This window comes from Myodes glareolus, chromosome 24, assembly GCF_982192425.1.
Source record: "Myodes glareolus chromosome 24, mMyoGla1.1, whole genome shotgun sequence".
NCBI classification, from domain to species: domain Eukaryota; kingdom Metazoa; phylum Chordata; class Mammalia; order Rodentia; family Cricetidae; genus Myodes; species Myodes glareolus.
Genome location: NC_142049.1, coordinates 15,081,521 through 15,108,251, shown reverse-complemented (window position 1 = coordinate 15,108,251; position 26,731 = coordinate 15,081,521). Strand labels below are relative to the sequence as shown.

The following is a 26,731-nucleotide window of genomic DNA, read 5'->3' as shown; positions in this document are numbered from 1 at the left end:
CATGGAGCCCGTGGCTTCCCGTTCTAACTTGGGCTGAGTGCTTCGCGGCACCATCCACAGCCTTCTGTCTGGAGTTCTTCTCATGCTCCTCCCAGGAGCCACTAATTCTCCTTCCCTGTGAACTGCCCCTTTCACACCCTCCGCCCTGTTCTCTTGGTCTTGAGCCTCAGGATGGGAGAGAAGTCAACTGGAAATTCTGTCTCTCTGCTCTCTGCTTGGCCCTCACACTTGGTTGCTGTAGCTGGATGTACTAATATGGTAAGCTCCTATACCAAATTATCACAAACTTACTGGCTTTAAATAAATTTATTTCCAAACACTTCCAGGGGCCAAAAGTGCAGAACGAGTTTCACTGAGCTGAAACCATGATGTCAGCAGGGTAATGCTTCCCTAGAAGCTCTGCAGGGAGAACCCTTCCCATCCCTTCCAGTTTTCAGACTAGCTCGCTAGCTCATGGTCTCTTCTTCTGTCTTCAACACCTGCCATAAGGTATCTTCCAGTTTCTCTCCCAGCACTGCCATTTTCTGGCTGGGTAGCAAGTTCTCCCTTGTCCTCTCTGTTTCCACACTCAGGATTGCACTGGTAATTCAGGATAATGTCCCAGTACAGTGTCCACTCATGACCATGCAGGATAGTCTCCCATACAGAGTCCACTCATGACAATGCAGGATGGTCTGTCCTACAGAATCCACTCATGACCATGCAGGATAATGTCCCAGTACAGTGTCTATTCATGGCAGTGCAGGATGGTCTCCTATACAGAGCCATCCGCTTATTCATCTCTTTAAAGACTCTTTACCATATGTAGTAAGATGTCTAGACTCCAGAGATTAGGACTGCTAACTCTGGGGCATTCTTTTCAGCCTACCATAGCAGGTATAAATAAAACTTGGGCTGAGGATGTAGCTCTCTTGGTAGCGGGCTTGCCTACAATGAATGAGAACATGGGTTCATTCCCGACATCCCATAAACAAGGTATAGTGGTTCATGCCTATGATCTCAACACTACAAAGACAGAGGCAAGAGGATTGAAATTTCAAGGTCAGGATCAGGAGGATGGCCCAACGGGTAGAGTGTTTGCTCCACAAGTGGGAGAACTTGAGTCCAGATCTCTAGAATCACAAGACAGCCATGGTGGCACACACCAGTAACCCCAGAAGTCCCTCCAATCAGATGGGAGGCAGAGACAGCAGAATCCTGTCTGGGGAGCTCAAGGCCAGTTAGCCCAGCACACACAAGGGCAAAGTAACAAAAGACAACATCTCACAAGGTGGAAAGTCAAGCCCGACACCCGAGGTTGGCCTCTGGCCTCCACTCTCAAGCTCTGGCACGGACATAGCTGCACTCTCACAACACAGACACGCAGACAGACACACAGACAGACAGACACACAGACACACACACACACACACACACAGGTTTCTCTCAGGAACCATTTAGCAGGCTTTGCCTAACTCTTCATGTGTCCACCTTATTTGAGGTGAGGTTCAAGGCAGTGGTTCCTCCTCTTCCTGCCCCAGTGTTGGCTATTCTGTGCAGATGAAGGAAGCCACCCCACACTTCCAGTCTGGGCTCATTCGATGATGTCCTTATACCCTCTGCTAAGCACAGTGCTCCTAAGGCCTCCAAATAAAGGCCCAGCTACCACCCCGATTCTCACTCCTGTCTTCTGATGCATGGTGGGCTCAGCCGAGACCCTCTGGGGATCTGCAGGCCGGACTGACTTCCTCTCACTTTCTCTGACATTGCCTTTCCTCCACTTGCTCTTTGCCATCCAGAAATTTGTGGAAATCTTTCGATCGCTGTTAATTCCCTCTTATTCATTGGGGCACCCTGGGATTATACTTCCCTAATCTCTTGATTATCATTTAATGGGTTCTGGGCAGAGAAAGTATAAATACACCCAAGATGACTCCTCCATCTTGAACTCCAAGTTAATCTCTAATTTTCAGTTACAACGTGTGTACGCTTAAAAGATACCAGACATTCTGGTCTAAATCCACAGGCTCCTGTCAGTGGGGGATCATGGAGACTGGCAGGTTCAGATGTGCATCCCAGCTTGCCAACTGGCCCTGTCTCCAACACAGAGCCCTTCGTGGACGTGCACTGCTGCCTGCCACAGATCACTCAAGCACACATTACGAACTGGCCAACCACACGAGGGCTTCCTCTTTCCAGGATTTGTTTTCAAGCAAATGAGTTCTTCCTTCTAATGCCAGAGACAGGCATTTGTCACGGCACGACTCAGGAACACCTTCTGCGGGTCCCATCGGCCTCGGAGAACCTTTTTACTCAAAAGCAAAGATTGCATGATACATCCCACTTTACAAAGGCCCGGGTTTAAAAATAAACACAGGCATTAGAGGGAACACAAAAATAGTTTGTGCCCTCGGCTCTCCAGAGCCCAGTGGCACTAGGTGTAAGCTGGCTTGGAGGATACCCAGAGAGGCCAAATTCAACACAAAAGCCCTCACGGACCTCAAACAAGCGAGAAACCAGGAAAGAGAGTCTTTGATGTGTGCTGGGTTCATTTTGCTATCCAGGGCCATCCGTGCCCAATTCTCTCCAGCCGCAGGCGTCCACCCTGCCATGCTAATCATAAACCAGTTGTAAAGATGTTCCTGACCTGAAACCCAGTCACCACCCAACACGGTCTCCACCTGCATCTGATGTCGCCTCCCCCTCCTCTTCAATTTCTGTACTCGGCCAATGGGCATAACACAATGCAAGCTCCTGGCAGGCTAGACCTGTCTTTCCATGAGCTATGCCCTCCCCAGAAATGCCTTTCTCAGAGCACCCCCCCCTGCCGCCCAGCCCACTCCACCCAGTCAAAACTCTCCCACCCTCCAAGGCCGGTACAAGTCAGTCAATTCCTCCATCAGAACCACCAGTCCGAGTCCTCTCACTGAAGCTGGCTTTGTCTGGGCTTCTTCTGTGGCCCTTGTGCAGCATTCTGACTCACCTCAGAGTAGCTTGAGGTGTCCCCTCGAGTCTCTGACTCCCTCAGGCAGGGATCAGATCTGCTCTTCCCTGGGCCCTGAAGTCCCTCAGGAGAGGAAGTGTCAGGCTGGAGAGATGGTTCATCAGATAAGCATATTTACTGCTCTTGCAGAGGACCCAAGTTCTCAGCACCCACATAAGGCAGCTCACAACTACCTACAACTCCAGCTCAGGGGGGAATCTAACAACCTTGGCCTCCACTGGTACCTGCACTCATGTGCACACACATGTATATGCGCGCACACACCTACACACGCACATAAACACACATACACATGCACACAATTTAAACTAATAAAAATAAATCTTAGACAGGGGGCTTGAAGTTGAAGCCTTGACTAAACCCAAGACTTACACAGCATAAAGAAACCAATACCAAGTTACCAAGACCCAACATAATTCCAAAAGTCAAGCAAGCAGAGCCTTGTTGGATGATATCAGGACCCGAGAACCCTTTCTATAGCAGAACTGCTGGCTAGGCAAGCATGTAAGCACCCATACGTACACACATGTTCTAGCCCTCTCGGTTCCATGTATCTGGAACCCCAGCTTGTTCTTCCCCACTGGAAATCTGTTCCCTGTGTCCCGCAAAAGTGACCTTTCCCAGTGTGCCCTACCTGGCCTAAAAGAAGTGAAAGCACAGCTTACTGGGTGAACTCACAGGCTATCACAATGTCTTACATGCCATTTCAGAGCCAGATTCAAGACAGCCGGACCCCCCAAAGCTTGAGTCAACAGAGAGACAGCCGACCCCCCCCAAAGCTTGTGTCAACAGAGAGACAAGAGGGAAGGACACACAGAGAGAAGGGGGATGGGATGGCACAAACACCTCGTCAGGCTCTGTTAGGATGTCTCTGGGAGATCAAAGTGATCCAAAAGCAAAGAATCATGTGGTTTCCCTTCACGCTGTGGCTACACTGGCTGCTGTGTGGATAATGGGCTGTGACCCATCAGGCTGGGCCTCCATTCATGAGAAGGATCTTCTAGAGCCCCTTCTCAATTCTGGAAGAGGTCGGGGGTTTGGCTGCCAGCAGGAGGGTCCCGACAGCTGGGGCTCATATGTCCTGGCTCCAGCCTGGCTCAGAACAGCCCATGCTTGTTTCTGTGAACTGAGGGCTTGTCACCCGGCTCCTCCTCGGGGCCAGATGCTCTGTGTGTGCCAACACGTTCCCACTTCGTCGTCACCTTCTCAGAGCACACGTCACACTTGTGTTTGCCTGTTTCCGAGCACACCTTATCTTGGGCTTCAAGGTAGTTCATACTCCTTTCACGAGGAATTTGTTTTCTAAACAGAAAAGGCCCCACTATGGACCCATAGCAAGGCTGAAATACATCCTACCAAGGTCTCAGCAGTGCTTTGGAAGAGGTAGCTTCTAGAGATTGCAATGTTTACCAATCGTTTCCCATGTGGTGGGCATCACGCTGGCCACTGGCATGCGCTTGACCTCTCCTGATCTCCCCAACAACGTTGAGATGAGCATCACTGCTTATTTGGCAGAGGAAACCAGCAAAGAGAAAAGATGAAGGAGCTTGCCCAAGTTCATCTACATTCATTAGATAATGGTCCCTGTGTCACCTGATCCCTGGGATGCTGCAGGCTTCCTTGCATCCGCTCCACTGTATGCATTCTGCTCTGCCCACACCTTTGTCCTACTTACCTTGCTTCCAGAATCCCTCAGCCCTTTGCCTCTCTTCCATGGTCAGGATGAAGTGCTCTGGAGATGTCTGGCTGGTTTCTGAGTAACCAGGTCCATCTCTGGGCATCATTCCAGTCCAAACGGAATGATCCTCATGTTCTGACTCATCCTGAGACTGTCAACCAGAAGCCCTCACTGCTACATCCACTACGAACATCCCTGTTACTCCCCTTGCTTCCTGGTGACTAGGGCTCCTGAATCACCCTCCTCTCCTCCAGCACCCTTGTTTCGATTCTTGGTGACTTCTGTGCATCTCTAGATGGCCCTTCCAACCGGCCGTTTAGGTTTGAACGTCCTCTTTCAACTCTGTCTTCACCTGTCATGACCAGTAATCCCAATCCTTCTACAGTGTTCACTTCAGTGGCCCATCTCTCTGCAACTGATGTATCTCATCCTCGTCCATCCCAGGGCTATCACAATACACAACGAGGCCTGGTGATTTATAAAGAATAGAAATTTATTTCTTACAGTTCCATAATTTGAAAAGTTCAAGATGGAGGTTGCATCAGATTTGGTGTCTAAGGAGGGTCTACTTTCCAGTTCTAGATGGCATTTCTAGCTTTGTTCCTTTATAGTGAAAGGGGCAAGGAAGATATTTGAGACGACTTCTCATGAATTCCACTCCTGACAGCTCTGTGTTCATGACCTAATCCTTTCTCCAACGCTCCACCTCCTGACGCCATCACATTGGCGATTAGGTTTGCAAACAAGAGTCTTGCAGAGATACAGCAAATGGTTCAGAACTTAGCGGACACAGTCAGGCTGCCAGCTTAGCTGTTCTCCCAGTCACTTCCCCTGCCTCTTGTTCCTTCTAGCACAGGGCTCTCAACCTTCTTCCTCACACTTAACACACTCCCTCACGTTGCAGTGAGCTCCAACAATGAAATTATTTTCACTGCCACTTCATAACTGTAATTTTGCTCCTGTTATGAATCGTAATGTAAATAGCTGTGTTTTCTGATGGTTGTAGGTGACCTCTATGAAAGGGTCCTTTGATCCCCGAAAATGGTTGTGACCCAAAGGTTGAGGGCCGCTGCCCTAACACATACAGCGTAAGATTTATTCCCTGTGTTTCCATTTACTGTGTACTTCATTAGAATGTCAGCTTCATGAAAGCAAGAGTTCTTATATGTCTGTCTTCCTGAAACCACAAGCAACACCGAGAACAAAACTCAGTGAAGGAACTAATTATAATCGAGTACTTATTTCATAATTATTCTCAATCCATCTTCCAGGCTATACTGTAAGGTCTACAAACACAGGCCACGGCTGTGTCTGGTGGCAGTAAATATCAATCGACTAAATGGGTGGCTGGAGGATCTAAGGAGGCCATTGCTGGGCCCAATCTGCTGTCTTTGCAAGGCTAACCTCCACCTGGGTGTCTCAAAGGCAGCTGCTCTCACTGGCTGCCACTCAAATGCAGGCAACCTAATGAAGCTACCGGCTCTGAGGAGCCCAAGCACGAACCATTGGTAGCCTTCAGAGCAAGAGGGTTTTGAGCATACACCTACCTCAGAGCCGAAGAACAAACCACAAACGGCCTTCAGCGCAGCGGGATTTCAAACACACATCTACCTCAGCCATCCAGATATTTGATACCCAAGGAGGCAGAGGAAACTAATTCTGCCAAGAAAAATTTCAGAGGCCACCTGAAACTTTCCTCCCAAAGCAGACTACTCAGTGGGCCTCAGTGGGGAGTTCTTCCCAGGAACAAGCACTTGGAGAGTCCCAGGGTAAGCTTCCCATCAACGAGTCCAGGATTTGGGTTCCTCATCAGCTGCATTTGTGATTCACTAGGTTAATTTATCCTTTGGTGAATAAAAGATTTGCTCCAGGAGAAAGAGTCTACACACAAATCATTTTTGTAACATGTGCAAAGAGAAGCCAGTGTGACCACCAAGGCTTGAAACTTTCATCTTTCCTTTTCTTTCTTTCTTTCTGTCTGTCTGTCTGTCTGTCTGTCTGTCTATTTATTTAATTGAGACAGGGTCACCGAAACTAGCTTTGGAGACCAGGTTGGCCTCAAACTCACAGAGATCACCTGCCTCTGCCTCCCGAGTGCTGGAATTAAAGGCGTGTGCCACCACCACTCAGCAAAAATCCCAACTTCCATGAAGGGTTGAGGACCAAATTCTGAAACCTACATGGCTACAGGTTCCTTCCAGTTTAACAGTGGAGGAAAGACCAGCTTTTGAGCATCTCAGACATGAATAACCACCGACTACGGACGGACGGAGGAGCAAAGAAAGGATTCTGAGTCAGAGCCAAAAGCAAGCAAGTAGTGTGGGCTCCGGAGGGTTTATAACCACACTCTGTGTTAAGGTCAAGATCAGCTCAATGGATCCACAGATCCAGCCCAGCAGGTTTACTTCTTTGACATTTGGATTTCTATTACATAATCTGGATTAACACCTTAATAAGTGTGACTGTGAGGAGCAACACAAAAAGATGAACGGCCAGCCATTCTGAGAATCTCTACCGAAACCTGGGGGAAGGACCAGGAAAAGAGATGGGAGACAGAGACGGGGAAGGGAAGAGAGCTGCATCATCACCTGATCTGGGCGATGGAGTCAGGCGACTGACTCACATGGGGCAAATCTATACCTTTCACCCCTGCTTCCTTAAAGCGCTGTGGCTACCACTCCCTGAAGGTACGTCCTGGCCTTATCCTTCAGATCCCTAGCTGGACTCTTGAAAGGCTGCTTTCCCTTTCTTGTGGAACCGGGAAAGTCTTACACAATATGAACTGTAGAGTGACGTGCCTCTGAGGACAACATGTAAACTACCACTTCCATCCTGTGCCTCTCGGCCTGTGTGACTTGAATCAAATGGCTTGACTTCTCTTAGCTCCAATTTCTTTATTTTTGAAACGTGAAGCTTGGATGAAATAATAAGTGATCAAGAAAGACTAGATCCCTTGACCTGGCAGAACGCCCTCATCCACAGACGGCAAGTGAGGTCCTACAGTGGCCTTGTGGCCACCCCTATGTCTGTATACCATATCATTCTGTGGCCTGAAAGGCAGAGCCCGTGAAGTCACAGAATGGGCAGGCAGCCAAGAAATGATGGGCTGATCCCAAAATGTCGCCATTGCCAGTGAAGGAAGAAAAATAAAGTAGCCTTCTCCTTTCCTCAAAGATTCTCCAGAAATTTCCATCGAGAATATAGGGAAGCCAGCGCCCATATAACAGTGGTAGGGAAGACAAGGACCTTGTCTGAGGCCACAGTCGTCTCAGATGGCCAGCCCTTGGCAGCAGAGAAGCAGATGAGACCAGACAAGGGGTCACTGGGCTGGCACAGCTGATCCCGCTTGGAGGACGCTCTTGTGGTAACACGTGCCACCTCCCCCTCTTCCGTGACATTTCCGCAGTTGTACCAATTTTGCCAAATGCTTAGCAGGCAGCATTTGAAGCTGATTTTTTTTTTTTTGCAACCTCCATAGATCCCCCAGCTGGTTTTACCCTTGAGAGAGAGGCTCCTGGGGCCCACGGTGTGACGAGCCTGGCTCGATACCGCCACGCTCAGTGTTCTCCATTTAATTATTTAAGACCACGAGGCTTTGTTTTCTTCATGGGGCAGAGCTCGTAGAGCATTTAAAATTCATGGGGGAAGCCAAGGAGTAGCTTTTTTTAGATCCCTCCCTTGAAGCAAATGATATGTCTTTCAGTCAGGCCTCAATTCCAGTTTTCCAGAATATTCTTCTCTTGATAAAGCACGCCTGCTTAAAGAGGAAAAAAAGAAAAAAAAAATGAAGGAAGGAAAAAGAAAGGCAACAAAAACCAAGCCAGGTACAGGGCAGCTGAGCAGGCCTGTGATCCCAGGACTTGAGACGGGGCAGGAGGACTACGGCAAGTTCAAGGCCAGCCTGAGACGCACAGCAAAACCCTGTGTCAAAAGCAATCAAACAAACAAACAAAAACAACAACAACAACAAAGCAGAACAGAACCAAACACCTACCAAAACTTGTGTGGAGGGGTGCGAATAGCGGAAAAGTCTGAAGAGGCAGCATGAGAAAGTCAATGTATGAAGCAGTTTGGTCCCAGGGGAGCCACCTTTAAATTTAGCAAAACAGATTCTGTTGGTGCCAAAGTAAGCGAGTTTTCTCCCTCCCCATCACTGGGAATACAGAGTGCCGGGTGCTGGGGGAGAGGGGGGGTAGTGTGCTGACTCCAGGCTTTGCGATCTCAACTCCAGATCACAGGAGAGAGCCTGGTAGCTGGGTGACTGAGGTCACTAAATGGTGGACTCTAACACCTAAAGGTGATATATAAAACATTTCCCGCTGCAGAGGAGGAAGCTGAGGACCATGGGCATTGGGGTCTTAAGTCCTAAACACTGACTAAGGCAGGATTTAACAGCTGTCTCTGGGAAGGAAATGGGCCGGAGCCCGCGACTACTGTGCCTTAGCCGCACGCCTAGGAGTCTACAGAGCTCTGTAGCTGTTGGCAGGGCTCAGCCCTCCGTCTCCTGGGGACCAGGAACAACTGGCCACACTCAAGCTTGCTTATTCCTCCACACAAGAAGCTGTAGACAGAGCCTCTGCCAGCATCACGGGCCGCCTACTTCTGCCATCTGTCCTGGGCAGACCCAGGGTAACAGATGCTCTCGGGCTCCTTGACTGATCGGAGGGAACCAAACAGGTACTCTTCCCTGCTGACCTACATCCCACCAGCTGGCTAAGCACAGAGCCAGGCCCTTGCCCCTTGGTAGCTATGAGGAGATAGCCCTCTCCTGCCCCTATCCTCACCCCGGGTCTAAGGGTTCTTTAGTTCATATAAGCCCAAGTTCTTTAAGCAGGGTCAATCTCTTTGGGGTCATGGACCCTTTGGAAATAGGTAAAAACTCTGGCACATCTATATCTACCAACTTCTGTTAGAGGGGGAGTCCCAGACTTTACATTGAGAACCCCTTTTCTCATCACCCCCACCCCCACAAGGTCCAGGAACTTCATAGAAGAGGCCACGGAAAGACTGAGAGAGCCCAAGTATGAGCCACTGTGTTCATGAACTCCTAGCAGCCGTGGGCGCCTGCACAAGACTCACGCGATCAAGCCGGTCAATATTCTAGCGCGGAGAGGGAAGGGGTTCTCAAGCCCCCACCCTTAACTGAGGAGCAAGCTACTGTCAGGGCTTCTGAGAGAGGGAGCATCAGATTTAAGGGTGTGGCCCCTGGGAGTTTGGCCCCACACCCAGGAGCACGCGGGCAGCACAACTTGGACTTGATGGGTGATTTAATAAAAACAGCAAAAGGCATGAAGCTAGGGTGGAGATCTGGGAAGAGTAAGAGAGAACGGGGCCGGGACTAATATGACTAAAATATATTGTATGAAGTTTTCAAAGAGTTAAATATATTAAAACATTGAAAAAGAGCCCTTCTCATATACAAAATAGATTTTTGAAGACATGAAAATAGAAGGGGACCTATTTGGAAAGAGTGGGAACAAGAGGAGTCAGGGGACAGGAGGGCAAAGGGGGCTGAATACGATCAAAGTGTCTCACACACATACATGAAAATGTCACAGTGGAACCCATAATTTTGTACAAGTAATATATGCTAGCAATTAAAAAAGAAACTTATTCACACATATTTATCTGAGAAGACAAGGGAAAGGCTATAATGGAAGAAATCAGAATTATAAAGGGGGGGGAACCCTTTATGGAACTCTCTCATCCAGACCCAACACAGCTGTTACCATTTTAAATCAGAGTTGGTAGGACTACCCAACAAGACCCTGCTGAGATGGGACCACTAACATTCCCTCCTGGAAGAAGGGAGGGGCACTGGGCCTGACCCTCCTAGAGAACATACAAATGGATCTCTAAGTGCTGAGTGGGAAGTGCTTTCTTCAGTGATGGAGCAGCCAGTAAGTTACCCACTTCCTGTAGGTAGCCCCGCCCATTGTCCTGTAGGTGACACTGACTAAGTTCACTGGCTCCCCAAGCTAGACTTTGGTGGAACTGTTTCTTCAGTCCATCACTAACGATCTAGGATGGACGGATCTTTGTTCATTTCCCTGGAAAAGTCACATAACAGAACTCTTCTCTTGAAGCATTCTTATAGAACATACACCCAGACTCTTTCATTCTGCTTCTCAAAAAGACCTTCCACCGTCTGCATTTGGATGGCTGCCCTTGGGCACCCGCCCAGAGCTAAAATGTAATGTTGCTTGCTCCCTCCTTTCTTAGAATTCCTTCATACTTTAGCTAAAGCCTTACCTTTGGGGCAACCACCTTCCTAAGCTGAATCAGGGCGAGCTCATTGTCTCTGGATATCTCCAGGTCTCTCTCACTACAAAAGCCCTGTCTTGGGTCCACACCCCAGCCCAGGGAGAACCCAGTGGTGCTACTGGTCACCCATCACCCAAGATCCCCTGGCTCTCTGTATTCCAAGTCTGGGTGAGTCTTCCTTTATTCTCCAAAGACTACATGGGCTCTCTAAAAACACTGAAATTTGATCAGCACCGGCTGCCCCGTTCAAATAACCCGCCTCCCCATTACCCCTTAACTAAACCCAGACGACTGAGGACCATCCCCACCAAAAACATGAGCTGCTCTGTTCCCTCTACACGAGCACACAGAGCACAAATGGAGGCAGCTGGTGCCCTTGCAGCTCACTCCAAGCCCTGGGAGGCGAGGCTATCCCAGGCACCAGCTTCCTATGCACCTGCCTCTACATCACTTTGTCATTGAGCAAGAGCTCCAGCTTTCTCACCCCAATCTTGTCATGTCCCCCTTATAGAAAACCCAGATACACTGTGCCAGGTCCCTTGGTCCCTCCACGGCAGTGCCTCCTTCCTCATGCTCCCTCAGGGACCTTTGCCCACAGCCACATGCGGGACCCACCTTGAACTTCTTGTGACCCATCCTTCTAACCCATTCAAATTTTCCCACCTCACAAGACTCTCCAATCCAGACTTAAGCCCTCTCCATTGGCCACGACCTAGCTTCACAGTCTTCACTGGAGAGCCCACACCCACCTGTGGTCCATCACTGTTACAGTCCTAGGAGAAACCCTGCCTCCCAATTAGAAACCCCGACCTAATGTAGGCAGCCCACACCCAAGCCACTGGGCAAACTGGGTGGATGAGTTTCACTTCACATTCACGTTCTCTGACCTCAAACTGTCAGTCTCCAACGACTCACAGGCTTGTGTTTCTTTGGTGGGTGTGCCGTCCGTCCATTCCAGACAAAACCTTCTCGTCCTCTCTTCTCCACTCCCACCCTGCTCAGCTGATGACCCAACCTCCCACTTGTCAGAGGCAGGAGACCTGGGACTCCTGTACCTTCCCATCACACCCAAGCCTCACAATGGCCTCCTGTGTCAGAGAAAGACGTCCCCCTCGCTTCTCCGAGGGACAGCCCTTCCCTGTGGCTCTGAACCAAGCTTCTCGTCATCTCAAGGATGAGACTCCTCTGTTGCCTGCCTTCTCCTGTAGCAGCCATTCTATTCCACAGCTACACTCACCCCTGGTCCTTCCATACGGTCCTTCCTGCTTCCCGTGGGCCTTCCAACCCACCTGGCTTCTTGCCCTTCCTTGACACTGACTTATGCCAGGACACCAGCAGTCACCACACCACCTCCCGGGAGCTCTCAACCAATGCTGAACCCTATCTCTAGGGATGTTTCCCTCCCCAGCCAGCCACCCCTCCTCCATCCTCTTTGGTAGCTCCTTCTATCTGGCCACCCAATAAAGGATGGGTGCTCCAGGCTCATCCCTGCCTGCTCCTTCAGTGACACTGCCCAGGTTTTTCCGTCAACATCCCTGCCGAGCCAGGTCTCATAACCAACTGCTTCCTTCCCAAAGAGAGCATGCTGGTATGTGACTGGGCCTCCTCGCCTCCCTCCTAATGGTTTCTCTTCCAGGATCTTCCACCTCTACCAGCAGCGTACGCCAAAGTCCTTGACTTCCTCTCTCTTCTTGGCCCTGTACGTCATGTCCTCCTGTGACATTCTAACTTCTAACAGACCACGTATGGAAACCGCTGCGGCGTGGCGTGGCGTGGTGTGCTAGCCTCAGCATTCACTCTGACCTACAGAGTCAATTTTTGCCCCTTCCAACTCATTTTCCACAGACAGAATGCCACTGCCAATGACTTGGAATCTGTTAAGAATCTTGTCACACAAGAGTCCCAGATCCTTCAACTGGCGATGGATGGAGATGGAGACGGAGACCCACATTGGAACACTGGACTTAACTCCCTAGGTCCAAATGAGAAGCAAAAGGAAAGAGAACGTGAGCAAGGAAGGCAAGATCAGAGGGAACCTTCATCCGACGATGGATGGCGATACAGACGGAGACCCACATTGGAGCACCGGACTGAGTCCCCAAAGGTCCAAATGAGGAGCAGAAGGAGGAAGAACATGAAAAAGGAAATCAGGACCTCGAAGGGTGCGATCACCCACTGATACAAGGGGACTGATCTAATCAGAGTTTACCAAGGCCAGTTGTCTGGGACTGAGCGAGCACGTGATCCAGCCAGATTCTCTGAATGAGGCTGGATTCTCTGAATGTGGCTGGCCTGGAGTCTTTCTGAAAAGCCATTGACAATGACACTGGGACTTGTTTCCTCTGCATATACTGGATTTTTGGGATCCAGTCTGTTTGGATGCTCACCTTCCTGGACCTGGAGGGAGGGGGAGGAGCTTGAACTACCCACACTACCCACAGGGCGGGAGACCCTGACTGCTCTTGGGGATGGAGAGGGAGGAGGGGAGGGAGTGGGGGGAGTGGGAGGGTGTTGGGAGGAGGGGCGGAAATGGAGACTTTTGTATTTTAATAAACTTTGAGAAAAAAAAAAAAGAATCTTGTCACAACCTTTCAGCACTACTCAGCTTTTCACACACACACACACACACACACACACACACACACACACACACAGAGAGATATTAGCTGACTGATTAGACGATTACACAAGTCAGTTCTCTCCTTCCATCAGGTGGGTTTCAGGGTTTGAACTAGGGTCGTCAGGCTTGACAGCAAGTGCCTTTTCCTACCAAGCCATCTTGCCAGCCTTGCTCAGTTTTTTTCACTCTCATACCTGCGTCCCTGCCACTTGCCACAGTCACATCGGATTTGGGCCTGGACGACTTCTTCCTCCAACCCCTGCCTGGGGCCCTTCCCTCCCCTGCTGAGCTCCTGCCAGGATGATCTGCTGCCAGTTTTTCAAGCATTCAGGACCACTCTCTCCACTCCTGGTCTGTGCCCTGGCTTCTCCTTCCACCCGGACACTTGATCCCCTGCTTCACATGCAGGGGCGACATCAGAGGCGCATCTCCCATGCACCATTCCCAAGTCAGTCTCAGCCTCCGTGCCTTTCCCTCTGAGGACAACTTGCAGAGACTTTTACTGGTGGGTTCATTTATAGGGTTGATTTCTTGGAGGTGGAAGGGTTTGCTCACAGGAGCAAGCAGAGTCTGTCCCACTCATTAAAATGCAAATAGCAGGGGATGGGGTGGGTGTCTGTTTTACTCACCAACGATTCCATGTGGAATAGTATTTTGGACTTGGTAAATTAAAATACATATTAAAATTTTAGCTTCATCTGTCTCTTCTTTTTTTAATATAATATTAGAAAATATTTAATTACCAATGTGGCCGTAATTGTTTCCAGTACAGAGTACTGGTTAGCGGGGGTGGCATCAGCCCAGATTATGGCACTGGTGGCATGGCTTCAAATGATAACGACATATTTTATGTGGTAAACCACATAGAGGGGCATGAGATGCTGCAGGGTACAGAGAGGACAGGTAGGCTGGGCCAGGTGACAACACTGGACATGTCAAACTAATGAGGCTGAAATCATGCGTCATCGCTACTCAGCCAAACGCCTCCTGAGTAGCTTATGTCAGGTATCCACACCTGTGCGATCTGAAGGCCATCATTGGGGTGACAGAGGAGAATGCGTGTCAACATGATCACACAGGACCACGTGAATGGCATGCTGTCTAGACAGTCCCGTCTGCTCGCGGCTCAGCACTCCTGTCTCCGCGTTCTCGTCCCAATACCCAGAGAACTGGATTAACTTGAAGAAACAAGGGCTTCTTGTTCTGTCTCTCCATCCATCTCAACTAGAGGCTTCCGAGTGGGCTGAGGGACAGCAGTGTAGGGAAATCACCCATCAGTCTCCCGTGGGACGGGCACTAAGCCACACAGTGTGGAAGGGCAGAACCCCACAGCCACCCCCACACTGACCCTTCAAGTCTGTACATTAACGTTCAGTCCCTCCCGGAGATTATCCGCTCCCATGGAGTAAGAAAATCCACTTCGCCCAGAGGTTAATAAACTTACAGATCTCATTACTCACAGGGGTCATGCTGGTGAGAATTTTAATGCATTTTTTAAAGAGAAAGTCTGGAAGGATATTAACAGCGGAACAATGCTACTGTAAGATGCAAGGGCAGAGGGGTCACCCAGAGGATGGAGCAGGTGCTCCTTCCTCACGAGTCCCCCACCTATGTACAACGGCAAAGCACTCAGAATCTGGTCAGAGTAGCCGCTATCACTGACCACGGGACTTAGGGCTGCCTCTGCTCCTACACTGAGATCTCTCATTGTTCTGGCAAGTTGCCTAGCTGTGGCCACCTTTAAAATAATCTTGACTCTTCAAGAGTCCCCGGAAGGCTGGTGATAAATCTGTATTTGCTTTAGCTAACTCCCTGCTCCAATCCATTACAGTTCCCCATCAATTCATTCCCTTTCTCCTTGATCTAGCCCCTGGCTCCTAGATAATCCTAAATTTGCACTGAAAGGGAACAGTCGGTAGCTCAAGTCCCCTCCTCCTTCTGCCAAGTGTAATAATCCTGGGGATGAACGTGCAGCTTTGTGGCGGAGCCCTCACCAACACGTGTGAGGCCCAGACTTCCATCTCTGGCACTGCCAAACAAGTAAGTGGATAAACCAGAGGGCTGCAGCACACACCTGCTCTGAAGTTCTTCCTGAATCTCTTCTGGAGGCTCCACTCCTCCTATATCCTCCAACCTCACCGCCTCGTTCTCTCATGTCTCCAGTAGCCCCTTTGCTTTGCTCTCTGCCTCCTAATGTGTTCCACTTGCAGAACAAAACTCACTCTTCCTTGGACCCCGACTCATCCTCACTCACACCTTCGTCCACAGTCACCTTCTCCTCCCTCCCCAACATTCACCCCTTAAGTGAGTTTCTGCTGTAATTGGATCCGTGCTTTCCCACGGAGTTGAATCTGCTCTCAAATCCATCAGGGCCCCGATACCCCCACTGCCACAACATTTGCAGGAGCCACCTTCTGGGTCCCATCATCCTCTGCGCTTCAGGAAGTCCCTGGTCTTGTTGAGGACGGTCCACATAAGAGCCTTATCTCCCACACTTCTCCAATCAGCCTTTCATCTTAGTCTCAGCGTCTCAGTCTCATTCCCTTCATTCCTTGTGACTCTTCAAGTGTTATCTCCACCTCTAGATGGGTGGTCAATCCATCTCAGGCGACGGCTCCAGAGACCGTGTGTGACTCTATCCCAGTTGCTGAGTTTGCACTTCTAGAGGGCCATATGTGGAAATTCATCTCCAAACAATAAACTCCTCTGGGAAAGTGGCCTTTCCCCACTCTTCTGGACCTAGCAAAGCCAGGGTCACCACCATCAGCCACAAACCCTAGAAACAGCCGCGCTGCTGACAACTCGATCTACATCCCTCATCCCAGCGATTCCCATCACGAAGACACTGGCCTCCAGCAACTGCACCCAGAGAATGTGAACTTTATTCTCTAACAAGATTACGCTTGATTCCCAACTCAGCCTCTTCCTGGCTAAGAGCTTGAACAGGCTACTGAGCCTCCCAAACCCAGTTTCAACTATGAAAGCGAGACCTCTCTCCAGAATGAAATGAGGGGGCTGGAGAGATGGCTCAGTGCTTAAGAGCATTGCCTGCTCTTCCAAAGGTCCTGAGTTCAATTCCCAGCAACCACATGGTGGCTCACAACCATCTGTAATGAGGTCTGGTGCCCTCTTCTGGACTACAGGCATACACACAGACAGAATATTGTATACATAATAAGTAAATAAATATTAAAAAAAAGAATGAAATGAGATGTGAGAGTATGAACACCTCAGTCTCACCGAGTCCAGATTAAACAAGTATGTAAGAAAGAGCCCCCCACCCCGGTTAGATCCCCGCACGCATGTCTATTGGGCTGTGTGGACTCCATCCCAAGGCTCGCACAGTACCATGTGCAGTGTCTGCCCTCATCTTGTTCTGTTCTCATCTCCTCCTGCCTGGACGGTGGCTCTTTTCTGTAAGGCAGTGGCCCTCAACCTGGGGGTCACGAGCCCTTTGGGGACAAATGACCCTTTCACAGGGGTTGACCAAGGTCATTGGAAAACACAGGCATTTACATGGCAACCCATAACACTAACAAAACTACAGTTATGAAGTAGCAAGGAAAATAATTGTGCAGCTGGGGGTCACCACAACATGAGGAACTGTACTACAGGGTCACTAGCATTAGGAAGGTTGAGAGCCACTGGCGTGAGGTCTCTTTTTTTTCTAATCTCCTAACTCTCCGTGCCACCCTTCATTACTGTCTCTAGAATAATTTCCCTAAAATAAGTATTCTTCCCTTCGGAATGGCAACTGTCCCCCCACCGCCCGCAGACTGAAGTCCAGTGGTAGCATGTGTCTGCCCTGCAGCCACGGTCGCTGCTTCATCTCCAGCCAGTGCACCAACTGCCCAGGTCAGGTCTCACTCTGGTAGCAGGATTAACTGCTCCCTGACATCCCCACCAGTTAACAAGCGAAGGACAGTGGGTCTGAGACTCTGGTGTAGGTCAGCGGGATGAGACGGGAGGAGGGGAGGAGAGAGGGGCTTCTTACAGAGACAAGTGGACTGGTCATGCTCACATAGCAGCCGGGGGGCCCGGAGTTTGATCTATTCACTCACACCCATTCTAGCTCCACTGACAGACAGCCCTGCAAGAGGACATGCTTATCAGCAGGTGACACAGCCTCACCTAGCTTGAGTCCACCTGGAGGAGGCAGAGGCCACTTCTTCACATCATCCAAGCTAAATTATACCTCGGTGCCACCATCACCAACAGCCCCTGGCCCTGCCCCTTGGAACATCCTGGCTGGCACAGGCGGCATCTCTTTTCCCATGAGGCCCTTCTCGGTTACCCTTCTCTCCCAGGACGGCTGAAGCCAAAGCAACCCTCTCTTCTCCACTTATCTGAACAACTCCAATTAAGCACTTTCCCAATTAAAGATCTCAGAAGGGCTCCAAAGCATAAGCAAGTGAGTCTGCAATGTTCCTCACTAATTAGGTCCCCATGGACAGCCCTGCCCCCTGACCCAGACAGGATACCCCAGGCTACCGAAGGCTTGGCTGGCCTCAGCTATTCTCATGAGGGATCCAGACCCAGGCTTCCCCAGGCAGGGCAAACAGCAGAGGCTGCCTGAGCCTCCCCATGCCAGAACAGTGGGAAGCCAGGATCAATAGTCCTCCTTGGCTAGGAGGCACCCACGTACCAAATGGTTTCTTAAGGCAGAGAGAGTCCATGATCTCTAATTTCTCCGAGGAATACTGAGACTATCGAGTTTATGAATAAAAATGTTGAAAAAAAATCTCTTTAGTCTTTGACAAATGTCTAAATGTGTTCCCCACAGTGTATTTCTATTCTAACAGGCTAATTTGAAATATAATTTAAATAATTTCTACCAGGATGATACCATATGACTAACGGCACCTTGGTGGCAGAAGTACCGGAGACTGCATTGCGCTGTCAAAGAGGCTCCCATCCTGCCTCTTCCCACACAGAACACACCCTGCTAAGGAGCCCGGTGCATGATGCCAGCTCTCACCTCCAAACCTATAAATACACTGGGGGCCACCCGCACACCCAGTACCTAGAAGATGCGGGAACACAGCACAGCAGGGTTGAGAGGCCAGGAAATCGAAACCAGCACCCCCAGCTTTCCACCCCAGCTCCTCGCCACGCAGCTCTTTGCTCAATTCGTTAAGAAAATATAACCCTCGACATCCATAAGGTTAGGGCTTGTACACTAGGGACTTGAGTTCTGCGAGTCCCTTCTCTCTATTGTAAATACACTGTGCGGATGCTGTTTGCTTCGCATTAGACAATGCTGAGGGACGCTCTTGTCTTCTCAAATGAAAGGTCTCTGTGTCTACCCCACTGGCCAAAGAGAAGTTTTAGGTTCTGCAGGCTGAGGAGACACTGCTGGGTTTACACATGTGTTCGCTCTTGCGTGTATTCTGAAGTACTGGAGATCGTACCTAGGGCCTTATGCATGCTAGGCAAGTATTTCATCACTGAGCTACAGCCCCAGTCCCGTTTTTTTTTTTTTAATGAAAAAAAAAAGAGTCTTAAAATTAAGAAAGGAATATACGGTCCTTCCTGCATGTACATACCTGTCAACCCTTTCCTTACGGGAATATCTCTGAAGAGATAGAAGGACAACGGTCTTTTGAAACACAGAAAGGTTCCTAAGTGAGACATAGTGCTTTTGCTCGTGAGGAGACTTAGGGCAGAATTACTCTGCCTCGCATTTCTAAACAGGGTGGTGTGCTGGGTCTCAGTCCACCGCCACCCTTAGCGACAACAAGAAGTCCTTAACATCCTCACCACGGTTCACTCCGGAGCAGTGACTCACCCAGAACCGCACAGGCTCCCAATCGGTGCTAATTGTGATCTTGGTCTCCTCTGCCGTTTCTTTTTTCCTTCAGTAATTCACTTAAAGCCAAGAACTGCCTTTAGGAATTCTCGAAAAGTCCTTTAAAAAAATACTGCCTTGTTCTTAACAGGTTTACAAAAACATATCAGGTCATTTGGCAAAATGACCACTTAGAATTAGGTGTAGATTTAAATGATGATGTGTTCTTACAATTACTGGCAGGAGAAGATGGCCATTCAAGACTTTTTGTTGTTGTTGTTGTTGTTGTTGTTGTAAAAATTGTGCTACAAAACAGACATATAGAGTGATTTCATCTTGTTAAAAATATGTTTCCCTTTGTAGACATACATCTAGACACACAGTCATACACACAGGGAAGAGAGTCTGCAAAGATAGATACCCAAGTGCTGAAGAAGGTTCTTCCTAAGACGTGGGATGCAAAATCACTTTCACTTCCTTCCTCACACTGTTCTTCTTTAGTACGAGCATGCAATGTTTTTATAATTAGAAAAAAAAGCAAAGCTATTTTCATTTTGTTTAAAAACAACAACAAACCAAACAGGAGATGAGAAAGGGTAGAGGCAACATAAGGATGGGCCGTAAGCTACGCCAGAGTGTTGTTAGAGGGTTGTGGGCTCGGCCCAGAGGGTAAAGTGCTTGGTGCAGAAGCAATAAGAACCTGAGTTCAGATTCCAACACCCACATAAAAGTTGGGTGTGGTGTCACAGCTCCAATGTGGATCCCAGGGGCTCACTAGCCAAGCCATCTAACTGGCATGGTGAGTTCTGGATTCGGTGAGAGACCCTGTCTCAAAACACAAAAGAGAAAGTCAGAGACAGACACACAGACAGACAGAAACAGACAGGCACACAGAGACAGACAGACACACAGACAGAGACAGTCACAGGCACACAGAGACAGACAGGCATACAGAGAGAAAGACAGACACACACAGAGAGACAGACACATACAGAGACACCCAATGCCAATCTTTTGTCTCCCTTCACATGTATGTAGATACTGAACAGCACACACACATGTGCACACACGAGCGTGCACACATACACTAGGAGCCAGGAAGAACAATTATAAATGAGCTCTATGAGTGTGCCAAGGGTGACCACATACTTGACACCAAGTTCCCCCAGAGGCATCACAGAAAAGAGACATGGTAATGTCTACACACCAGAGTCCAGTAAGAAAAGCAAACCACTTACTCTGCTCCGAGTCCTTCAGGGGACTGGGCACAGGCTACACACGGGACCTTGGCCAGTCCTAATAGCCAGCAAGGTTAAGGATGGCAAGAGGCTTCCAATATGAATGATGACATCTCCCCCAAATAGAAATGACCCTAGACATTTTGCCAGCCCCTGCTACCCTCCACCTCCACACCACTTGGCCTTCTTCACTGCTCACTAACATGCTGGGCATGCTCCTGCCTCAGGACCTCTGTGCTTGCTGTTGACTCTTCCAAGAACACTCTCTCCTCAAATATCTTCTGTGGCATGCTTCTCTTCCTGTAGGCCTGGGAGCTGCCTTCTTAGTGAGGCCTTCCAACTGGTTATCTAAAATTTACTCTGCCTCAACACCTTGGAGCCCATTCCCTTACTTTTTTAAGGTTGTCGAATAAGTCAAATTTTATAAAACAAAACAAATTTTATAATTTTAAATTTTAAAATTTTATAAATTTGATAAAATAAATCCAAAGAGAATATTTTTCATACCTGCATACTTGCTCAGCTGATATCTATGTATCTTGTATCTAGCCCTTCCCAACTTTGTGGCTTTTTCCAGTGCAGACACTGAGGGAGACCGCTTTTTAACTGAACCAGAGTGATCCTGATTGACAACAGCCTTTGGATACCTCTTCAACGAGACATCTTCCCTAGATTCCCCAGATGTATGGCCATCCCACCATCACCTTTTATACCCTTCAGATGGGAACATTTTGTTTCCAGCACAGCATTAAAGACAAAGCAAGTATCCACACATGTGGCTTATCTCCCTTTTAAAAGACATAAACCCCCTGAGGCAGGAATTAACCATGGGCCTGCTCATCCCTGGGTCCCCAATAGCATCGGACACCTGCCTCACAGATGAAGGATTCGAATTAACCTTAGTGAAGCTGAGTAACAACAAAAACTGGACCAGGAGAAGACAAACTCGTTTTTAAATATTTAAATATTTACTTCATGTGATGGGTGTCTTATCTGCATGCGTGTCTATGCACCGCGTGTGGGCCTGGTACCAGAGGAGGCCAGAAGAGGGTGCTGGACTGATGGTTGTGAGCCATCCTGTGGGCACTAGGAATTAAGCTTGTGTCCCTCTGGAAGAGCAGCCAGTGCTCTCAACCACTGAGCCAAGTTCCCGGTCCCTGAAAGACTCTATTTCAGTTAACTAAAAGCCCAAAGGAAAGCCCTGTAACTTGTAAAAGAACACAGGTGGGAAAGAATATCAGAAGTTAGGCAGTATAGATCAAGGGAAGGCGGCCAGCTGTATCAGATCACCAACGCTGTGGGGTTCATCCGCTGCCAAGTAATCGAGGCTCAAGAGAACAAGCGCAAAACACAGGCGAGCCAGTAACAGTGGATCTTATTGGTAAACACTGAGAAAATCAGCTAGGAGTCACACAGCTGACAAGCGGCCTTTTCTGCTGGCCTCTTATAAACAGTAAAGAGGCTAATTCACAGCTCCAGGGCTTGGGTGCCAGCGCACAGCCCGAAAATGAACCCGCATCACCATAAAAGCAGAATGCCCGCTTGGGCGTTAAAACAAAACTGGATCCAAATGGGATCCCTTTCTCTCTTGGTCCTGGCACTCCCCACTCAAGAAAAGAATATAGAAGGTGATCCAAAAAAGCACTGTAACCTTCAAGCTGGCATCCAAGTAAGGCTCCCACCGTGCAAATGGTAACTCGACCGTAAAGTATTTATGGCAGTCACTGTATGCACATTGGGGTGCAATGGTGTAAAGGTAAATCCTATCATTGTGCAATGATTGGAGGATGATGGGGTACAAATAAGTCGACAAAACCTGAATGACGACAGGTGTGCTACGGCAAGGGACTGCGGGCTACACAGGTGGGGCTGTAGGAGTTAGGGGAACCAGCGTTCTGGGTGTGGTGGTGGCTGAAAAGGCTCATCCTGGGGTCCAAGTGTGAAGGAGGGGGAGAGGATGTCTGCGAAGCCAGGGTAGGGGGATCTCAGGCAGCCACAGCCCCCAGGAAAATGGATTGGCACATTCCCAGCATGCAAAGTCCTCCAGGACAATGCTGAGCTCCTACTCTGATGCTGAAGGGAGGTTAAGAAGGAAAGAGGTCCTCGGGAAAACTGGGAGGCGATGGATGGAAAGGGAACCAGGAATCTCCAGAATGTGTGAAGTGGCACCGTGAGTGACTGGTGACACTGGAGATAAGGCAGAGCTCCCCTGCCTTTGTCTGCTGGAGGGTGTTTAGACAAGAGAGTGAAAAGATCTGATTTGCAATCTTAAAAGCCAGTCCCTCAGCTCCCAGGAAAAGAGTGGATTGACAGTAACCCAGGGCAGAAGATGGCAGTGGGCTGGAAAGCTTACCCATCCAGGAAGGAGGCAATGGTGGCCAGGACAGGAGTCGGTGCCATGGTGACTGGAGAGTGGGCATGCTCCAGATGAACCTGGGAAGTAGAACTCAGAGCCAATGGCAACCCACAGGATATGGGATGGGGTGAGCCAAGGGTGACGGCAAATTATCAGAAAGGCAGTGGGGCCATCGATTGGGGTGGGAGGATGGAGGGAAGCTGGGAACTCGAGGCAACGGCAAGGGCTCCAAGGGCGGATGAGTTGGAAGCACGGAGAAAGGGCTATGGTGGAAATAAAATGGAGGGATGACGGCAGCTAGGCAGTCATACCTCAAGCCATGTGGGCAGTGAGGGTAAACCGGGGAATCGGATAAGAAGACCAAGCAAGAGAGTATTGGCAGAGACAGGAACCGGGACAAGCTCCTCAGCATCTCACCACTGGGAGTCAAAGGAGGAACATCAACAAAGTGAGAGCAAAGACAGGGTGTGAGGGTGTGGCCTCAGAGGAGCTGGGAGGGAGCTGATTCAAGGAGGATGAGGGGTGGGAAGAGATAGGGCAGGGTCTATGCTGAGGTAAAGGCAGAAGCCAGGCTAGAGCGTGGAAGTCAAGCAAACGGTAGGAAGGGAAAATGAATGCAGACTAAGGGTTTGCCCAATCTTCGAGATATCCTGAGAAGGACAAGGAGTGGAACAGAAGCAGGACAGGTACACAGGATGGGGACGGGACAGGGATGGGGAGTTCTCTGTAAGGCCAAACTGTGCTGCCCAATATGGCAGCCGCTAGCTCCCTGTGGCTATGGAAAGCCAGGTCCCGAAACACACTAGGCATATCTCAAGTGCCCAGGAGCATCAAGTGGCCGATGGCTGCCGTAACTGACCATAGAGATTAGCACATTCCCAACACTGCAGAGAGTTCTATCGGACAGTGCTGAACTGGACCACACTACTGTACTGATGCTGGGGGACATTAAGAGGGCAGTCCTCGGAAGGTGGGAGGGGATGGGTGGAGTCTACACCAGTAGAGAGCTGTTGGGCAGCAAGAAAGACTGGCCTTTCAGCAAACAGGCAGGAAGACGGAGGGGTTGCCTTGGTCTATGGCTGCTACTTTGTCCCTGAAGGGGAGGCAAAGAGTATAGAAGGAAGCGGATGTTTGAAAGGAGCCTGTACAAAGTAGTCGCCTCAGGGAATGCTAGCACCAACCCTGGAGACAACACTTCACAGAAGCGAAAGGGCAGTAGACACCGGAGGGGAAATGCAGCCTCAGCGGAGAAAGTAAAGTTGGGTGGCTGGCTGGTTTTCTTGTTTCCTTCTGTCCTTGCCAGGTCTCTCCTATAGAGCCCCAACAGGGCTCTGACAAGGACCACAGCCAGGTCTGTTACAGGCTGCTCTTATTGGCTCTTCCTTCCCATCCCACACAACTCTCAGAAAGGACGGCAGTAGTCCTGGTTTTTTATTAAAATGGCTCCCTCCATCCACCTCCTCTGTCTGAACCCTTTATCCAGGCTTTAGTGCCATCTCAATTTACCATTACGGCTTGCACAGTCACATAAACTACAGCAGAAAATATATTTTAAAATGGCAGGGAGAGGTAAGAGCTACACATCAGCTATTAGCTACAAGGATGAGTAATAAATATTTATTGAGTGATGTTAAAATTACATGAAAGACATGTTCGGTGTTTAAACAAAATGCCCAAGCTACTCCTCCCTGTTTTTTTCCAAAACCAACAAAAAATATATTTTCTGGTATTTTCTTTAAGCTTTTGTAAGTAAACATTTTCATTTCCACAGACATGTTTTTAACCACTGAGTTTCAATATTTGTTTTTGATAGGTAAGTGGGCTCGGCTGGGTTTGTGTCAGTCGAGGGGGAGGGGCAGGGGAAGAATTAAAATTACCAGGTCCTTTTATCTTCCATCTTGAGACCTACACTGCTAACTCCTTCCCAAAGATTTTGTTTTTAAGTATGAAATCGGAGAGCCTCAAAGATTCCCCACTGCTCATAGATCAGCTCTTTCCTATCTGCTGAGAGACGGCTGAAAATGTTACAAAAATCTGCCTCCCAGCTAGGGTAGACTCTGTCTATCACCGCCCCCCACACCCACCCCAGTTGCTCAACATGTTAAATCTCTTGGATAGGCATCAATATTCCTAAGCAAAGTTCCGCTGGGCCCCTCTGTCCCCCGTGTTCCTTTTGGCCACAGTCAAGCTCTCTCTTGCTTGCCTCCACTCCCTCCGAAACTCTACCTGCCCTGGGAGAAAGCCACCCCAGAGACTTGCCTGGAGCAGGCACTGCAAAGCCACTGACTGACTTATAGGGACTGGTCAGGCCGCCAGGGCAATCTTGCCTCTTTTCACTGTACCCAAGCCTTCCCACACGAACCCATCCCCAAAGGGAAGCAAGTTCTCTAGACCTATACAGCAGAAGCAACTGGGTCCCACTTAGGGCTGTTTGAAGAACTCGGAGCTCAGCAGCAGGGGACAGAGACTCAAGACCTCTGGTTCACTCAGCCATTCTCATGGTCCCTGTCAGGCAGCGTGGCCTGGCCTCTGCCGATGAGCAACCACGCACTAGTTTCTCCCCTTTAACAAAGACAACAGCTGTGCAAGCTGGAAGAAGTCGCCCAACTACTCCGGCCTCAGTTTCCTCAGGTGGAGAGCATGCACGCTAACCATTCCCTGCATGGAGAAACACCGTGAGCGTGCGCTCACACCGGTGAGCAGAGGAAAGCAGTTACTGTGTTATTAGCACCGTGGCTCCTGACTCACAGCGCCTGCTGCTCGGAGAGACGCCGAAGAGAAATCAATCGAGCTTTTAAAATTACTTTATATACTCAGAACATTAGTCACTTCAACTGAGTATTCCAACTTCCCTCCCAAGCATCTGGAGCCTCACCTAGGTTCCTTCGAGATTTCCACCATCCTCAGCCATCTCAACGCCGCCTGCAAGTCCACTCTCCCTACACCGAAGGGTTTTTATTGGGTGTGTTTCCTTTCCAGGAAAACTTCGATTTCCCTGTCGCTGGCATTAAGTGCAGCCCTGAAGATCGCAAGCTGCCTTTCACAGTCCTAGACCCAGGCCCTGGAGTTGGTCGCGCCAGGGGCAAGGAGATCACAGAATGGCTGAAGCGCCGAGCCCAGCCAGGGTGCGGGTCCCCGCCAGGTGTCCCCGCGCCCGGCTGGCTGAGAGGGGAAGGTCCGTGGGTTTCCGGCGCAAAGTCCGCGCCCAGGCCGGGGGAGACCCCCGAGCTCCCGCCGCAGCACGCCACCGGCGGCCCGGAGCCCCTCGCAGGCTCCCCGCGAGCTCACTCACCCCATCTCCGGCGCTGCTCCTGCGGCCGCTCCGACGGGGCCCCTGGCGTTCGCTCTCCGGCCGCTCGGCAGCTGCTCCCCGCGCGGCACATGCGGCGGCCCGAGTGCGCCCGGCTCAGCCACGGCGCCGCTCCATTCGGCCGGCTGCGCGGCTCTTCTGTCGGTGTTGGGGCCGCCGCCAGGCGCAGGCGGCCGGGAGGGCGGGGGCTGGGCGGCCGGGGGCTGGGCGGCCGCGCTCGGGCGGAGCCGCCGGTGCCTCCCGCCCGCTCCTTACGTAACCTCGTGGCCCCCGGGCTGCCGCCGCCGCCGCCACCGCCCGCCTGGAGCCGGGGGCGCGGCAACGCGTGCAGCGCCCCCCTCCCGGCCCCCACCGTGCGCGCGCTGCCGCGCAGTCGCCGCTTCTTCCCGCAGCCCCCTCCTCTCCTGGGTCGACCCCGCACCCGCGCGCCCTGCCAGGCTTGGCGCTGCGCCTCGGGCGGGATGTCCCGCCTGCTGGACTTGAAGTCGAAGCTG

At 50.2% G+C, this 26,731-nt stretch overlaps 1 protein-coding gene across 3 annotated transcripts in view; it reads right to left on the bottom strand.

The window, feature by feature from the left end:
- Homer2 (homer scaffold protein 2) overlaps positions 1-26,391 on the bottom strand; it is a 96,841-nt gene extending 70,450 nt beyond the window's left edge. For 2 of the 3 annotated variants that reach the window (XM_085683060.2, XM_048435288.3), the window contains exon 1: positions 25,803-25,820. Coding sequence is in view for 1 of the 3 variants with exons in the window: in XM_085683061.2 (XP_085539187.1) it covers positions 26,220-26,224 (5 nt within the window). In the remaining 2 variants the exon portion in view is untranslated. Of the gene's footprint in view, positions 1-25,802; positions 25,821-26,219 lie in introns of those variants that run through there. The other variant, XM_085683061.2, reaches the window with a different exon arrangement.
- Between the last annotated feature and the right edge of the window lie 340 nt (positions 26,392-26,731).